This window comes from Myxine glutinosa, chromosome 6, assembly GCF_964187855.1.
Source record: "Myxine glutinosa chromosome 6, kmMyxGlut1.1, whole genome shotgun sequence".
Lineage (NCBI taxonomy): Eukaryota > Metazoa > Chordata > Myxini > Myxiniformes > Myxinidae > Myxine > Myxine glutinosa.
In genome coordinates, this window is record NC_136266.1 from 95,726,077 (window position 1) to 95,745,489 (window position 19,413).

The 19,413-nt window shown below is 42.2% G+C and overlaps 1 protein-coding gene across 11 annotated transcripts in view; it reads right to left on the reverse strand.

Annotated features, from left to right (window-relative positions):
* LOC137430068 (acetyl-CoA carboxylase 1) overlaps positions 1-19,413 on the reverse strand; it is a 763,460-nt gene that overhangs the window by 309,178 nt on the left and 434,869 nt on the right. For 10 of the 11 annotated variants that reach the window (XR_013623831.1, XM_078780162.1, XM_068120583.2 and 7 more), the window contains 5 exons: positions 18,153-18,323; positions 11,597-11,758; positions 11,249-11,412; positions 5,802-5,952; positions 1,378-1,481 (listed from right to left, as the gene is read on the reverse strand). Coding sequence is in view for 10 of the 11 variants with exons in the window: in XM_078780162.1 (XP_078636288.1) it covers positions 1,378-1,481; positions 5,802-5,952; positions 11,249-11,412; positions 11,597-11,758; positions 18,153-18,323 (752 nt within the window). In the remaining variant the exon portion in view is untranslated. The remainder of the gene's footprint in view (positions 1-1,377; positions 1,482-5,801; positions 5,953-11,248; positions 11,413-11,596; positions 11,759-18,152; positions 18,324-19,413) is intronic. The other variant, XM_078780164.1, reaches the window with a different exon arrangement.

Here is a 19,413-nt window from a genome sequence, read left to right on the forward strand (position 1 = left end):
AGAATCTTGTAAAGATGAACCGATTAGATTTTGGGGTCAAAGGTCAAAAGTCAAGGTTCAAATCTGTAATACGTCTATAACTTGAGAACGGCTGAAGTGATCTAATTCAAACTTGGTACAGGTATGTATAATGTTGTAACGATTAAGTGATTAGATTTTGGAGTGATAGGTCAAAGGTCAAAGGTCAACGTCTATAATAGGTCTATACCTTGAGAACGGCTGAAGTGATCCAATTCAAACTTGGTACAGATATGTACAATGAGATAATATTAAATGATTCGATTTTGGGGGTCCCGAGATCAAAGGCCAAAGGTCAGAGGTCAGAGGTCATGTCAGGTAAAAATGTGAGAACTTGTGAACAGCTGAAGGGATTTAAATTCAAACTTAGTACAGGTATGTATAATGATGTAAACATGAACTGAGTAAATTTTGGGGTCAATAGGTCAAAGGTCAGAGGTCATGTCCGGTAAAAATGTGCTAACTTGGGCACAGCTGAATGGATTTAAATCAAACTTGATACAAGTATTATAATGATGTAATAATGTGGGTAGAGGCATATCAGTCGACGTCATGATTCGTCGCCATTCTAATTTTTATTCATTCTAATTCTTGCTTTTTCTTTTGTTAATTGTCTTCTCTTTTACTCTTCTTAACCTCTGCCACTGAAGGTGGACGGAGGTTACGTTTTCACCCCCGTCTGTCTGTGAGCAGGGTATCTCAAAAGGTTGTGGACGGATTCGGATGACATGTGGTGGACAAGTTGGGTGTGTGACAAAAGAACAGATTGATTATATTTTGGTGAAGATCCGCAGTCGGATCCGGATACTGTAATTTTTTTTTAAGCGATTCTTTACCATTGAGAGATAAAGCCAAAAACGATACATAGCATGATATCTCAAAATGAGTGTACGACCAGGATGAATCGATTCGATTTTGGTGAAGATCCAGAATCAGATCCGGCCTATCGGTGGGATAAAAACGCATACTGTTCAGCCTGGCATTGGTATGTGCCCTACCCAGCACATTGGTATGTGCTCAAGCTTCTCTCTTTATCTATCCATCTATGAAGAAGTGAATTTTTACAAAAGAAAATTTTGTCAGGCTCACTTGTCTTCACCTAGATGAGTTTCAGGAGTAGCAGCTGAAATCCAAATCCTATCCAGGTTGCTCCTCATTACTCTATCTTTGCTTCTTCTGGTTCCTTCTGGTTACTCCAACGCAGTATTTGGTCTTTCATTTAATTGGCAATCCCAGTGCATGCTTGCATGGACATAATTTCTTCCTCCTGCATTTAGGTTCCTTGTAAGGGAACGCACGATTTTTATAAAGAGAAGAAAATAAATGCTTGGTAGAGCAGAAGACAACAGCACATCACACCTCTCCAGGGAGTGCAGGAAAGTGGACGTCATAGTGCGAACGACATCGTCTGCAATATGCAGTGCAGCACAAACAAGGGCCAGCTCGGCATCTGGTCGTTCAGCCTGCACAGTAAGACAGGGGCAGAAATATAGGGTTCAGTTCTTCACATGTAATAATCTTACAAAGACACAGAAGCAAGGTAGTTACAAACTTTCATAGGTCAAGAATATTGTCACAACCTCAGCATTTATGTTTTCCCATGAAGTTGTTTTATGAGAATCCAGCAAATAGCCATTCTTAATTGGAATGGTGACCATCAACCCATGTGCCGCACCAGTACTTACTGCAAAGGTCCTGACCAATAAGGGGTGCCTTCCACACATACATCTTATTTAGGCATCCTGTAAGCGGTAACAGTCGTTGATGCAAATTTTGTTGTGTCTTCCTGTGCCACTTGAGGGCGCTGTAATTCGTTTCCTCTAACCATACAAATTGCTTACAATTAATGAAAGAAACTTTCAGGCTCAATAATTTATGTTTTCCCTTTAATACCTGACCCTAGGATAGAGGTAAGCTGAATATTAATGTATTGTTGAATCCACAAAGTAACTTGAGGCAAATACTGATCGCTAAAATGTGTTCTTGTTTTGTGATTCATACAACTTTACAAAAACATATCATCATAGGTTTTGGTGAAAGCATAACACCACATATAACTGCAGGTACTTAATGGCTTTTCTATTTTCAGTTTTTAAATGAATTAAAGACAAGCTTAACACACCAAGACAAGTCTCATGATGCTTGCACGGACATGCAAGTCTCATGATGCTTGAATGTATATACAGACTTGGCATTTAATATGGAATTTTTTTTGTGGGGGTGAACTTACTTTTCAAGATGTCTTAGAACCAAAAGTTCATTGGAACTATGTTGAAATTATTCTAGATTTTGTTAATGTGACCTTTAAAAGAAACAAAAACCACATTTGACATTTCGAAACAAATAAATTGATCCTTGAAAGTGATGCAAACTGATATCGAACTCAATTCATGGACAGTACTGTGTTAAACTTCTGTACGTTTTCCAGAAGTATCTCTTTATTTTGCACATTAGCCAAAAAATTTTTTAACAAAAACAAAAGTTCAATTACGACTGGGATTACGGACAGTAAAATTACAGTTCATTACTTCGTGTAACCCCCACGAGCATTCAGGAGAGCACGTACACATTAAGGCATGCTGTTCACGAGATTTGCCTAGGTTTAGACAGGAATCGCTTGCCATGCAGTGACAATAGCCTGCTGCAATTCACGCACAGAGGTCGGCTGCTGGTCCAAGTGGTCGATTTGACGCGTTAATTCTGCCCACATGTTCTCTATCGGATTCATATCCGGGGACATGGCAGGCCACTCCATATGCTCGACACCACGGTCAGCAAGAAGGTGTTGGATCATGCGAGCACGATGAGGCCGTGCATTGTCATCTTGGAAGACAAAGTTTCCTCGAAAGGCTGCACGAGCAAATGGAAGCAATGTTTCTTCCAGAATGGCCCTGTACTTGAACTGGTTCAGGTTTCCATTCAGAACAACCAGGTCAGTTTTGCCCCCTGCATGAAAAGCAGCCCAAACGGTCACCCCACCACCTCCAGCTTGGACTCTTGGCACTATAAAATCTTTGTTGTAGGCTTCATGCACTTGTCTGCGCACTCGGACGCGGCCATCTTGACGATAGACCAGAAATCTAGACTCGTCACTGAAGATCATGTGATTCCAGTGTCCTGGCTGCCATTGACGGTGCTCTCTGGCCCACTGCAATCGGCGCTGGTGGTGTTGTCTGGTCAGGCGTGGCTTTCTCAGGGGACGCCTGGCACGATAGCCTGCTTGAACCAGTCGATGGTCGACTAGCCTTCTGGATACAGGCACATTTGTCAGTTGCTGCCACTCAGCCCTAAGCCGATTAGCTGATTTGGTACGGCCATTGCGGACTAACCGGTGCAGCTGGCGATCATCCCTCCTTGTGGTTCTGCGGGGACGTCCTGGCCTCGGTATTGGAGTAGGGACACCCCTCTGAGCATTTCGTTTCAGGATCTTTGACACCTGACCTTGAGTGATGCCATACTGCCGAGCAATAGCACGCTCTTTCATGCCGTAATTTCGTAAAGCCACCACTCCATGACAAACAGCATTGTCGAGTTGACGGACCATCTCCAGAGGAAGTGGCAATAACTTTTGGAGATGTGCAGCAGTTGTTTTCCACTAATACAGAACGCAACAACCCTTGTATACCCGACTGCGAAGCCAATCGTCAAATGCACGTGTCCGTACATTTTGCCACGCCACCTGTGATATAATCCTGTTGTTGACTTCTTGCTGCGACAGACAATCAGTGACATGGTTCTTTTAACAAATAAATCACCAAAGTGTAAAAGAAACTCACCAGATTGATATACTGAGTTAAGAAAGTAAACCCAAGTCAAGAAAAAAAAAATATTCCATATTAAATGCCAAGTCTGTATATACACATACACAAGCATACATACATACATACCTACACACAGTGCCCTTAATAAGTATTGGAACAATGGAATCAAATTTGTTATTATTGCGATATACTCAAGAAATTTGGATTTTAGATCAAAAGATGAATATGAGGTAAGAGTACAGAAGGTCAGCTTTTATTTCTTGGTATTTCTATGCATATGTGTTTTACCATTGAGGAACAATAGTGAGTATTTATTTTTTGTATTTTTTGCATATAAAGCATAAGTATTTATTTGATCAGTCCCCCCATTTTAGGTAAGCACAAGTATTGTAGTATCGCTTCTACAAAGTATTGACTCAGGGGTTAAATACTTATGTAAATTCCATATTTCTGTATTTCCTTTAAATAGATTTTTTTTCATTCCAAAATCATGTTTTCACTCTGTCATTATGGGGTATTTCGTGGAGATCGGCGACAAAAAATTAAATATAATCCATTTTAAATTCAGGCTGTAACAATAAAATGTGAAAAGGTCAAGAAGTGGGAATACTTTCTGAAGGCACTGTATATAATACATCGTGGTTATATACCTGGGACCATTGCAATTGCACTGGGCCATGGACCAACACCCATGCCTAAGGCCTGAGGCATGACAATCTTTGCTACTTCATGAAATGGCGGCGCATGATTTTAATTTGGGTGGAGTTAGGCCATCTGTCCAGCCAATAGGTGTAAAAGAGTGGGGTGGAGTTAGAGCAGCTTAAAAAAGACACATGGACACAACATGGCCAAAAGTATGCGGACACCTCTTCTAATTAGTGGATTTGGCTGTTTCAGCCACACCCATTGCTGACAGGTATATATAATCAAGCACACAGCCATGCAATCTCCATAGACAAACATTGGCAGTAGAATGGGCCATACTGAAGACCTCAGTGACTTTCAACATGGCACCTCCATAGGACGCCACCTTTCCAACATGTCAGTTCGTCAATTTTCTCCCCTGCTAGAGCTGCCTCGGTCAACTGTAAGTGCTGTTATTGTGAAGTGGAAACGTCTAGGAGCAACAACAGCTCAGCCATGAAGGGGTAGGCCACAAAAGCTCACAGAACGGGACCGCAGAGTGCTGAAGCGCATAGCGCGTAAAAATAGTCTGTCCTCAGTTGCAACACTCACTACTGAGTTCCAAACTGCTTCTGGAAGCAACGTCAGCACAACAACTGTTCATCGGGAGCTTCATGAAATGTTTCCATGGCCGAGCAGCCACACACAAGCCTAAGATCACCATGCGCAATGCCAAACATCGGCTGGAGTGGCGTAAAGCTCACCGCCATTGGACTCTGGAGCAGTAGAAACGTGTTCTCTGCAGTGATGAATCACGCTTCACCATCTGGCAGTCTGATGGACAAATATGGGTTTGGCGCATGCCAGGAGAACGCTACCTGCCTGAATGCATAGTGCCAACTGTAAAGTTTGATGGAGGAGGAATAATGGCCTGGGGCTATTTTTCATGGTTCGGTCTCAGCCCATTGGGTCTAGTAAAGGGAAATCTTAACGCTACAGCATACAATGGCATTCTGGATGATTGTATGCTTCCAACTTTGTGGCAACAGTTTGGGGAAGGCCCTTTCCTGTTTCAGCATTACAATGCCCCCGCGCACAAAGCGAGGTACATGCAGAAATGGTTTGTTTAGATCGATGTGGAAGAACTTGGCTGGCCTGCACAGAGCACTGACTTCAACCCCATTGAACACCTATGGGATGAATTGGAACTCCGACTGCAAGCCAGGCCTAATCGTCCAACACCGAGTATCCTAACAATTTCTTGAAATCACTTGCATGTTGTCCAAATATGCAATTATTTAACTCAGTAGGTCTCAAAAGACCATGCAAATTATAATTCAAGCAACTAAATCTCAACATCAAAAAAGTTTTTACAACAAAATAAAAACCCCAAGGCACCTGAACTTTCTCTGCGATGAGGTGATCAAGCCAGCCTGTGTCAAATGTATTCTGCTGGAATGTCTCAGTCTCCAGCAGCTTGATGAGATATTCCACTGTTGTGCGGAAGTCTCCTCGTATAGACAGTTCTTTCAGTGCAACCACCATGTTGCTGTACACAGCACAAGCCACACCATTTGCACACACTTCCCAGCTGATATCCCATTGATGCTGAGCAAACATTTTATGTTTTTCAAAACATTATTCCATGGCGGAAAGCAAATGTTGGAGGATGTTACTACAATAAAGACTTGGGAAACAATGGTCAAACAGTATAGGCCATAAATTGGTGTATATTGAGGCATGATTTGAACTTTAAAAAATTGTCCAAAAAGACATGACAATAGATACGTCATGTCCCAGGATTGGCCACTTGGATTCCAAAACTCGATGCAATGTATAACTTCAAAGTTTAGTTTGTCCTTGGCACCTTCAATTTCGTACAACTAACAATGTCTCTACAAAATGGACAATGATGTATTGCTCTCCATTGGTGTAAAATGTCCATTGGTGTATTGCTGTGACTGAAATATCCCCCTTTCAATATAGAGTGTGGTAGATGTTCATGCATTGACCCTCAAATGGATAATCTCTGATAACCCAGGCAAGAGGCATTCTCTATTTCAAGCAGAGGTCATCTACAACTTCTCATGTTGCCTTGGACTTCCAATTTCATCTCATATATGTGCAAATCCCAGTTGCACACATTCAGTCACTATTTCAGAGAGCGGCAATCTCCAGGAATCAACCTCCTGTCTTGAGACTCCAATGGTGTGGAAAACCACAAATACTCAATTGAGGATAAATTTCCCAAATGTTTCCCATTCCGACAACATGTCTTCAAGCATCTCCATCCCCATATTCACCATCCGCATCCCCTTTTACACCACTCTCGCCTTAACTCCTCCCTTATACCTTATCTTTAACACAAACAAACAATGATTTTCTAATATGCCATGAACAAACGTTGATGCATCACGGGTGATGGAGGTTGTGGTAAAGTTTCATCAAAATTGTGTGTGTAGTTTCCGAGAAGAAAGCAAATACATATTTTGGGGGAGTCAAACCTGGACCCACTTTGACCCCCTGTAGATCCCCTTAGACTTTGATTTTCTTAGTGACGTGAACAAACTTTGGTACATCACGGGTGATGAAGGTTGTGGTCAGGTTTCATCGAAATAGTGTGTGTGGTTTCAGAGGAAAAAGCAAATTGCTATTTTGGGGGAGGGTCAAACCTGGATTGAACGTTTTTTAATATATGGGGAAAAAGCTATTCCCAGCCATTGGGAAAGGAGAGTGGAAGAGGAGGGAGGGTAAAGGTGAGAAGGGCGACGAGAGAGGAGAGGAGGGGAGAGGAATAATGGGGAGAGGTGGGAGGGGAGGGAGAGAGGAAATAGTGGGGAGTTCTGTCATAACTTCTTGGAAACCTTTTGTAATACTACATAGGACCCCTTTGAAATTGGTGGGTGGGGGGCAGAGTTAGGGTCAATGGGGAGAGGAGAAAGTGGGGATTGAGGGGCAAAGGGTAGCAGGGATTGCTGAGGTCTTGAAGTCACATTTTACATTACGTGGAATTTCCATTGTCGCTGACATAGTTTAAAATTGGGGGGAGGGAAGGGGGAGAGTGGAGGGAGGGAGAGGGTGATGCGGAGAGAGAGGGGGAGAGAGATGGTGGGGGACAGCGAGAGGTAGGAGAGGTGTGTGTGGGAGAAGAAAGAGGAGGGAGTAGAGGGGAGTAGGGAAGAGAGAGAGGAGGGAGAAGAGGGGAGACAAGAGAGTGGGGGTGGAGGCGAAATCGTGGAAAGGGGGAGGAGGAGGGACACGGCGTTGCCCGGCAATGCTGGGTCCCTTTGCTAGTCAATGATATTTCTGATTCTGCCTCACACCTTGCCCTCCTTGATGTCATGGACAGCGAGGTCCTCAAAATCATTGGGATCTCCCGTGGCAAAGCCGAGTGTTTATGCCTGTTACTTTGGCTTCACAGGCAGGTTGGTGGCTCTGTATTCTAACACCTCCTTTTTGGTCTTGCACCCTCTGACCTCAGGTTTCTGCATTGTGCATACAAGTCTGCTAGTAGGCTAACCTTCTTTTTGTTAAACTTTTAAAATCCAGGCTCACTGCTCATCTGCACTCATTTGTTCTGCTTTTCTCTCTCCTGTCCAACCAACTTACCCAGTCTGTTCAGTTCTATTATCCCATCCAGGGTTTCCAGACACCACTACCTCAGGTCATCCACCCCCCATACTCAATCTCTTCTACCCCAAGTGATCCCATTCTCACTTTTTTCCAGGTTTTTATGATGTTTACCCCTCTCCCTCACCTTTTTTCGTTTGTTAGCTCCCATTTCATCGACAGTGTGAAAAGTGTGTTTCATCGACACTTTTCCCTTCCTCTTCTTGTTGTGTTTCATTCAGATTGTGTGCAGCTTATTCACCCCCCATTTATCCTCTCCCACTCCCGTTTATCTCACTCTCACCTCTACTCTATAATACTCGACTCTACTCTACTCTACAATACTCTACTCTACAATACCCTACTATACAATACTCTACAATACTCTACTCTACAATACTCTACTCTACAATACTCTACTCTACAATACTCTACTCTACTCTACTCTACAATACTCTACCCTACAATACCCTACTCTACAATACTCTACTCTACAATACTCTACTCTACTCTACAATACTCTACCCTACAATACTCTACTCTACAATACTCTACTCTACAATACAATACTCTACAATACGCTATGCTACAATATGCTACTCTACACTACGCCACTCTACAATACGCTACAATACGCTACTCTACAATACGCTACTCTACGCTACGCTACAATACGCTACTCTACAATACGCTACTCTACAATACGCTACTCTACAATACGCTACTCTACAATACGCTACTCTACAATACGCTACGCTACAATACGCTACTCTACAATACGCTACTCTACAATACGCTACTCTACAATACGCTACTCTACAATACGCTACTCTACAATACGCTACTCTACAATATGCGACACTACAATACACTACTCTACAATACACTACTCTACTCTACAATACACTACAATACATTACTCTACAATACACTACTCTACAATACACTACTGTACTGTTGGTGTTTTCCCCTTTCCATTTTGTTTCCTTCCACTTGGCTCCTGCTCTTCCACGAGCCTCAATCATGTATACAAACATAAAAATGGAGGCATTTTCCTGTCCAAAGGGTCCTGTGTGTTTGTGAGAGAGAGGCAGTGAGAGACAGAGAGAGAAAGAGAGAGAAAGAGAGAGTATAGATCTCATTCTGGCTATTGTAAGAGAGCTACTTCAACAATGCAGAATGTGACTATTCGCGCAGGCCAACTGGCAGGGAATTCAATCTTCCCTCTCACAAAATGATTGCGCTACTATCTCCAGAGCACCTGATATTGGTTCAACATGGGAATACTTCCACAAAAGTCAACATTATCTCATGCATCGGTTTATCCCAACCCGTCTGCAGCTTTCTTATCCATCCACAAGTCCAGACACGAGTACACTGAATCCTGCAGGGACGTGGTTGCAGTCAAGCAGCTTGTATGGAGAGCTAACCCGACCAAGGGTAACTTTTGTTAATTCTGTAAAGCTCATAAGTGTGTATTCAACCTGAGGCAAACCAGAGAAAATCCTCTTGCAAATATCAAGGCCGAACACTCCAACCAGTCTCCTTCCTTCAAGTCAACTCTTTCTCTGTTGTATACCCTGCCTCCCTCACATCCTTCACCTCAAACAGCATTACTGCAGAGTCTGCCTGAGATGCAGCAGAATGTCTAATCTCTGTCTTTGCCACCAAATCTCATGGAGCCAGCGCTACTTGACTCTGTGTCCTTCTCACCCAAGAAGGTAGGGAAAGTTCTGTCCAGCATTGGCCCTGCTTTGGCATCTGGCCCAGATGGCATCAGTGCCCATGTTTTCAAATCCTGCTCTGATGTTCTTGCTTCCCCTCTGTCGGGCCTATTCAGTCTGTCCTCCTTTGGCCTCCTCTCCGCTGTATGGAAACCAGCAAACATCACGCCAATCCATAAGAATGGTGCAAAACAGACCTTACCAACCATAGGCCGGTGACTTTGCTTCCAATTACAAGCAAATAATGGAATCCATGATTGCTTATGATGTCCAGTCTTTCCTGATTTCAAACAGCCTGATCTCTGACTATCAGTTAGGATTCATTGTGGTCACTCAACTCGACACGCTTGCTCTGGAAATCAGAGATAATTATCAAGTCCTTCTCTTCAGGAAAAACACGGCCTTCGTCCATAGCTCAATGGAGTACTGTTCGCCACCATGTGCTGGTAGGTAATCCAGCATCACATATGTCTCTCTTGGATTCTGTGGGATCTAAAACTCTCAAAATTATTTCAATCTCCCATGATGAGGACAAAGCACAGGTCTGTTGCTCTCACATCACTAGGAAGCTGGTGTTTTCTCTATTGTCTGTTGTTTGTTCTCCGATATCACTCCCTCTGCCTTTGTAGTCCTCTGACCCTCCCCATCTACTCCAAGAATATTCACTTGTTCTTCCAGTAATCCCTCCTGGTTAAAGTTACAAAATCTAGGCTGACTGAAAACCTCAACTCTTCACTTTCTCCCATCTATTGAACCACCTTCTAGAAACTGTTCTGTCTCACTTTTCCCTCCAGGACTTCAAGGCACCCCAATTTCTTGTCATCCCCAATTCTGCCCCATGATCTGTATAACCCCATTATCTTTTCCTAACCCAATGATCTTACTTGCGAGTTTCAGTGTTTCTTCTTCCCCTCCTCCCTCTCCTCTTGTCCTGGTCATTCATCGCCTTGACGTTTGTCCCACTGTTAGTTCTACCTTGCTCTTCCATGAGACTCACTTCTGGAACGAGATTCTTTTTTTTAAGATTTAAAAGGGGAGGAATGAAAGGAGAATGTGTACCAGATACAGGACTTACGAGCTCCCACCAGACGTTGGAGGATGGTAAGAAGCTGGAGAATTTATATCTCAGGTGAGCCGGCTGCTTGTTTCGTAGGACAGATACAGTACAGTAAAACTATGTTGTCTACACGTGAATTGTAGGAGGTTTAGTCTCTTGGCATTTAGTCGATAATGTGCTCAATTTAACTGTCACAATACTCCAAAGGCAAGCAATAAACAATGTCAGGGAGATAGTGTTGCCTTGTCTGACACCTCTTTCAATCTCGATCCTGCTACAACTTTGCTACAGTTTCAAGGTCGCTGTTCCACTCGCAAGCTTTGTTTGTGAAACAGAATGCCAATGATTGCATAATAACACTATTTTTACGACTTATGATAGTCATCATCCCCCGACACTCATGTCACGGTGATCGAGGATTTTTAAATGCTGCAGGGCAAACCTAAGCGACTCACGAGATAGCTTCCTCACGGTTCTCCCCCCACGAGAAGCAATGTCCAAACTGTGAATCGGCAAACTCATGCAGCCCTCCAGCGGCTGCTACGCTGAAGTATCCCCATACATTCTTGCTGCTGCGGAAGTTCAGTTCCTGTACAGTGCCTGCACTTGGCTTGAAGCCCTGAAGCAAATGCAAAAACTGTTTTTGTCTGCGAAAAAGTCTCCATTTTATACCAAATTTCATCAGGAGATATAATTTAATAATTTAAAATCACACTCCAACCAGTACTTGTAAATAATCAATATCCAATCAAATTGTTGCAAAATTATTCAAACAAGAAGTTAAAGAAGATGAAATGTAATACCTCATCAGGGTTCTCACTCGTGATACGCGCAGCGATGACATGCCCACGAGAGCTTGGCAGCTGTTTGCATGCTTCAAAGTCAATAGGTGAGTCGGCCCAAGGTAGCTCACCAAATAAGACTCTGATGTCCTTGATGCGGTGCAGACGAATTCCCATGCAGATCTACAAAATAATCGGAATGCTGTGGTTGCTCATTCACTCCAAATATCACCCAGTTCATTCCAGCATACACAATACAAGCACATCGCATTAAACCACAGACAGGTACAACGTTCTTTGCCAGTTTGTATTTGTAGTCTCCCAGTTGTAAATAACTGTGAACAATAAATAAGAGCTAATTGGTTACAGCCATCAAGAGTCAGAGCTTGTCTCCATTTCAAATTACTAGGGCATGCCCGTACTATATATAAGCTAGGACGTGCCCGTACGTGGGTGCCCGTTCCTTGCCAAAAAAAAAAAAAAAAAAAAAATTTGTGTAGGGGTGTGTGTGTGTAAACATCCTAGGGCGTGCCCGTACGTGGGCGCAAAAAAACATGCGTGCAAACAACAACAACAAAAAAAAACTTTGAAACCACGTGGCAGTAACGACCACAGAACCCCCCCCCCCCCCCCCCTCTATTTACATGAATGGTTTGGTCCATTCGCAACGACCACAGAACCCCCCCCCCCTCTATTTACATGCAATGGTTTGGTCCAAAGCGAACGGCTTGCGGTGTTTGGTAAAGAAATCGCCATAGCTCGGTAAGTAATTGTCCGATTAATATGAAACCTTGAAAAGGCACATCCTCGGGTCCCCAGCAATATACCTGGCAAGTTTCAAGTATATCGGACCGGTAGTTGTCGAGAAACAGCGGTCACAGACATACAAACAAACAAACAAACGTACAAACAAACATACACACAGAGATTAGTGGAATTATAGATAGACTAGGGCATGCCCGTACTATATATATATCTAAAAGTATATCCCCCCCCCCCTCTATTTACATGCAATGGTTTGGTCCAAAGCGAACGGCTTGCGAGTACGGTGGCAATCCCCCCCCTCTATTTACATGAAATGGTTTGGTCCAAAGCGAACGGCTTGCGAGTACGGTGACAATCCCCCCCCTCTATTTACATGAAATGGTTTGGTCCAAAGCGAACGGCTTGCGAGTACGGTGACAATCCCCCCCCTCTATTTACATGAAATGGTTTGGTCCAAAGCTAACGGCTTGCGGAGTTTGGTAAAGAAATCGCCATCTCGTGCACAAACGCGCAGGAAAGCGAATGAATCGCAAATTAGTTTTAATTAGTTTTAAAACATAGTTTAACGCCCGAGCGAGTTTAACGCAATCGCAAATCGCATCGCAAAGCGAAAGAATCGCAAATTAGTTTTAATTAGTTTTAAAACATAGTTTAACGCCAACATAGCGCCAACATAGTTTGCCGACGGGAAATAAATGAATACGCTCTCAAATGTGCCGTCCGGGGCAGAGTCTGTTCGCCACGTTCGGCACACGTGATAGCTCGCTGCTCTCTGATTGGTTGAATCGTTTTTTGGACATAGCTCGGTAACTACCTCTCCGATTAATATGAAACCTTGAAAAGGCACATCCTCGGGTCCCCAGCAATATACCTGGCAAGTTTCAAGTATATCGGACCGGTAGTTGTCGAGAAACAGCGGTCACAGACAAACAAACATACAAACATACACACAGAGATTAGTGGAATTATAGATAGATATAGAGCATGGAGCAGGCTTCTGATCTGAAGGACTCTCAGGTCTACACTCGATGTCTCAGCAAGAGTGAAGCCAGTCAGCAGTTGGCTGAGGATACCTGCTGGATCACAGAGCTTGTAATGAATGATGATTTGGTGAATTTGGCTGTAGATGTTAAAACTGCCTCGGACAGTCCAGCTCTGAGATTGCTCGACAGCCCAAAATGAGGGCTTGAAAGGCCTGTTCCAAAATGGCAAGGGGACCGTATTTGCATTCTCAGAAACAGCTGTGGTTAATCAATGAGTTATTCACTACACTCGTCATCCTGTTATAAGACACATGATTAGGATCGAATTCGTACAACCTGTTGGTTTCCATATCCAGGCAGTTTCTAATAATTATGGTTTTACATTTTGAAAACCTTTGAACCTTGTTCCATTCGTCACCAGCCATACACAACCATTGGTATCACATTATTAGTCAATTACAACATACAGTCCTTGACACGGCCCTTGTTTACTTATATTATGATCCTGTCATGCCTGATTGCATATGGAAACTCTTAAGAAACTCACACCACTTTGGTCTTTATTAGGCCCACTGACTGATCTCCATCCAGGTGGTTTATAGTCCCCCAAGCTCCTTTTCAGCATATGCTGCCAGATTTAGATTGGTCGTCCAATCCTTGATTGACCAATCGAGGATTGCACGTGATGCTCTTTTTGGACGTAATCCAGCGTAATGCTCTTTTTACCCCCACGCATGCAAAGCGAAAAAGCTGGGTTAACCAATTGCTTCACTTCTGTCCATCCATTCACAAACGTCAGTTTATGATTGAGGAACAAGTTAATTTCAAATGAATGTTATATTTAGAATGTGAATCGGAACATGAATCACAAAACGAACCTGTAGTTTAGCTGTACTTTGGCTCTGAATTTGTCCCAATCGCACATGCACAGAAATGCATGAAGTAATATTTTTACTCAGCCTGCCCACCTGACTGTCAAAGAAAAGCACCTGTTGTTTGTATCCTTTATGACATCCTTAAAAGGGACACAATCATGAAATTTTTTGAAGAGATATGTTTTAGAGGATGATATCTCTGAGCCATTAGCACAAAAATAATTTTTTTGCACAACGGAAGTGAAAATAGTCCGATTTTAAAACACAATTATAGGGCTAATTATTGTCACAAAAAAAACATTTTTGTGTAAATGGGTAAGGGATATCATCCTCTAAAACATATCTCTTCAAAAATGTAATAATTGTGTCCCATTAAGGATGTCATAAAGGTCACAAACAACAGGCACGAATAACTAATGTAACGTGTTACATAGGGTGATGTAAAAGACGCTGCATCAACGGCGGTAAACTTCCGCAATCAATTTATTGGCACGACCTTTCAAATATGTACAGTCACGTGAAAAGTAAGTACACCCCATGTAAAGTTTTGACTTTTTCAACATATTTCAACATACAGCTATTTGATCTTCATTTCAACAATATTTATAGATTAAAAAAAAAAAAAAAAAACACCTTTAGAGGCCATTTTTCCCCGCAAAGCGGCGGTTGGCCTTTTTCGGGAACCGTGGTTGTTGTTCTTTTTCGGTCCCCTATTTGAAGCAATGTTTTACGGCCGGATGCCCTTCCTGACGCCAACCCTTTTTGCCGCCTTTAACGACAAACAGGGAATTACCAGTGAACTGGTACTCAAACATGAAAGATAAAGGTGATATAATATAACAAATATCATGAAACATTTACATTTTGTAGTCCATTGTATAATTTAAATAAACATAAATGCAAATTTCGCATGTGGAAAAAGTAAGTACACCCTTGGCTCTAATAGGTGGTATTGCCCCCTTTGGCAGAAACAACCTCAAGTGGGCGTTTCTTATAACTGTCTACCAGTCTCTGACATCGACCGGGAGAAATTTTTGCCCACTCCGCCATGCAGAATTCTTTCAGCTGTGCGATGTTTGAGGGGTTTCTTGCATGCACAGCTCGTTTCAAATCCCTCCACAACATCTCGATGGGATTTAGATCCGGGCTTTGACTTGGCCATTCCAGAACCCTCCATTTCTTTCTTTTCAGCCATTCCTTGGTGGATTTACTGGTATGTTTAGGGTCGTTGTCATGTTGCAAGGTCCAACTTCGTTTGAGCTTCAACTTTCCGACAGATGGCCTCACATTATCCTCAAGCACCTTCTGGTACAATGAAGAATTCATAGTGGATTCTATGATGGTGAGCTGCCCAGGCCCTGATGCAGCAAAGCTGCATTTTAAAGGCCATTTTCCCTGCTAGAGCGGGCAAAGCTGCCCCAAACCATAATATTTCCACCACCATGCTTTACAGTTGGTAGCAGGTTCTTGTGGTCAAATGCTGTCTTTGGTTTTCGCCAAACATGTCTTCTGGTACTGTGGCCAAATAGCTCTACCTTTGACTCATCTGTCCAGAGCACATTGTTCCAGAAGTCCTGGTCTTTGCCTAGGTGTTCATTGGCAAACTTTAATCTTGCCTTGATGTTCTTTCTGGACAGCAAAGGTTTCCTCCTGGCACACCTCCCATGTAGATCAAATTTGTGCAGCCTCTTTCTAATGGTAGACTCGTGCACTTTGACATCAACAGTGGCAAGAGCTACTTGTAGGTCCCGTGATGACATTCTGGGGTTCTTAGAGACTTCTTTCAGCATCTTGCGGTCTGCTCTCAGGCTGAACTTGCTGGGGCGGCCTGGCCTGAACAAGATGGCAGTTGTTTGGAATCTTCTCCACTTGTAGATGATCTTCCGGACAGTCGAATGATTGATTTCAAATTGTTTGGAGATCTTTTTAAATCCCTTCCCAGACTCGTAGGCATCTATAACCTTCTTTCTGAAGGCCTCAGAGCTCTTTTGATCTAGGCATGGTGACGCCACACACTTCAACAACAAAGAGAAAAACCAAACTAAATGTCTGAGGTTTAAATAAGACAGGTTCCTCCAAGATCCTCTCTAACGATGTTCTAATCATTTGCACCTGAGCTGGTGCACCTGATTCTAATTTTAGGTATTTGAAGTAGTGATAAATGTCGGGGTGTACTTACTTTTTCCACATGCGAAATTTGCATTTATGTTTATTTAAATTATACAATGGACTACAAAATGTAAATGTTTCATGATATTTGTTACATTATATCACCTTTATCTATCAATATTGTTGAAATGAAGATCAAATAGCTGTATGTTGAAATATGTTGAAAAAGTCAAAACTTTGCATGGGGTGTACTTACTTTTTCACATGTCTGTATTTTATTTCAATTTTATTATATACTTGAACACTGAAAAACACAAAATCACCTTCCTACCACTTTCAAAAATCTCCAGTTTTGCAGTGTTTGGATATGTTAAATAAGGTGGTGTATAAGACTGCATCAACAGTACTAAACTTTGGGATTTTTTTATACGGCCTTTAAATCATTATTTTATTCAATTGAATTTATACGTCAACACTACGTTGGGTAATATATTCTATGAACTCTCTAATTGTGATGTGCTTTTCCACACGCATTACAACGCCATCTTCACATTACGCATCCATCTCCACCTCTTCATTTTAATTTCCTCCATGATATGTTTCCTTTTAATCATTCTTTTTATCTCCTTCTTGCTCACTCTATCTGGCCAGAAGATTTACAAACACTTTTTGTGATGGCAAGAAATAAAGGATTCTAGTTTCTGTGCAATTAATTTGGTTACTTTCCATGTTTTGCAGCCAAATAGCAGAACCAATTTTACATTACTGTTCCATAAAAAATTTGAAGCTTTGCTCTTTTGTTGTATTATTTTTGATTTACAGATTTCTCTCATCATCACAAGTGCTATTCTTGTTTTCTATATCCTTTGTAGAAGACACAAGTCCCCTCCTTTCTGTTACAGTGACCACAGACACGAGATACGTTAACTTGTCGACATCTTGTCTGGCCAAGTCAATGCACATCACTGCATTGTTGTCTAATGCATGTGGTCTAATGCTGTCTGTTTTGTTGGTGTTGATTTTCAGACCTATTTGAGGGGCATACTCTTGGAGCCGATTCACTTTCTCTTGCATACTTTGCTTGGTGTCCGATAGCAAACAGATGTCATTTGCAAAGTTGAGCTCGAGTATATTGTCATCCTGAGCCCAGTATATTCCAAATGTCATTTTCTGTAGCCCTCCTTATTACCCAGTCCAAGACAAGTAGAAACAGTAGTGGAGATAGCTTGGATCACTGTCTGACTCCTGTTGTCACTTAGAATTCTGGTGACTTTTTCATGACAGATTGCACAGCATTTGCATCTCTTGTTCATGTTCATTATCATTCTGAATAACTGTCAAGGTATTCCATAACCTTCTAATATATTCAACAGCGCATTCCTGTTAACAATCTCAAATGCTTTTTGAAAATCGATGAAAGTAATCATAAAACTTGAATTTCATTTATTACATTGTTTTATTGTTTTGTGAGAATTTGGAGTTTTGTTGTATGTTAGTTTAAAAATCATAGAGACGGAGATGAAAGAGCTGTTTGGTCCATATTATGTAATATACGTGTTAAGACTCCATATCATGATACTCATGTGAGTAAAGACAGGTAATAGTCCAGTCAAATGGTGCCTTGACCCACCACTAATTGGAAAAGATTGTTTCTCTGTTGGATTCTCCTCTGATATACCCCAGGAATACCATATCAAAAATAGAGATGAATGCGAGGGGTGGAAGGGGTCTCAATATGCTAATATTAGTTTCAAAGAGACCCTCAGTCTCTTAAAAAAAAAATTTTTAAACACCATTCTTTCACCAACTTAGCGCATTGACTTTTTACATATGCAAGGCAGATACCTGTAACTGGGCGGCCGGCAGGTTGACATTGGCCACCATCTCAGTGCAAGGGTGTTCCACCTGCAGGCGTGGGTTAAGCTCCAAGAAGTAAAACTTCCCATCCTGACCAAAGAGGTACTCCACTGTCCCCGCACTCACATAACCCACCATCTTCGCCAGGAGAACTGCACACTGCCATATGATGAGGGAGGTCACATTGACATACACCAGTTTTACAATCATTTTCAACTACAAAGTGCAACATGACAAATTTTATTTCAACCAAATGAACTACTTTTATACCCAATCAAGGGACAACCATGAAGGATAGTCCTTCTTTACTTATTTACCCTCCTGCTGTTATGCAGTACAAGGCCCAAACGACTGCTCTCCACTCTTTCCCATCATGGGCTCGATGTTTTGTTCCTTCTCTTGTGGCGTGTCCATGGAAGAATAGTTCTAAATTGAATTATAAAATTGAATTGTTTAATAAAGTTATGATACCCTGACCAACTCCTGCAAAAGTTTTTATTTCCTATGATATATAATTTTAATTAAATAAACAGGATTATAATAAATAAATTGACATATGTGGGATTATTACATGGCCAGACATGGAATCGAACCCAGGTCCTCTGGAAAACCGTACCAGTGCTCTGCCATCTGAGCTATCTGGGCGACCCTGACCAAGCATGCAATTTTCCCACATATAATTGCCACTCTCTTTACATCACTGCTTCCGGGGCACTCACTGCCAACCATAGGAGCACCAATGGCCTGCTCATGAGAGTGTCTTCCTCCAATGGGGGGGGACAAATCCATGTCCTCTATTACAAACACCTCTGGGGACATAGAAACACAATTAAATAAATGAAAAGGGTTTTTATTAATTAATTGACACACGTGGGAAAAATTGCATGGCCAGACAAGGAATCGAACCCAGGTCCTCTGAAAAACCGTACCAGTGCTCTGCCATCTGAGCTATCTGGGCGACCCTGACCACGCATGCAATTTTGCCCACACATATAATTGCCACTCTCTTTCTGTCTGCTTCCGGGGCACTCGCTGCCAACCTTTTATTTAATCCATCCATCCATCCATTTAATCAATTTAATCCATTTAATCCATATTTCCCCCGGATTTAATGGATTTCTCTCATCGCCCCTTCCTGTTCTGGCTGGAGTTCCCCAAGGTAGTGTTCTGAGCCCCATGCTATTTCTGGTCTTCATCAATGATCTCTCCGACTCTCTGGAAAATCCTCTCTATCTCTTTGCTGATGACT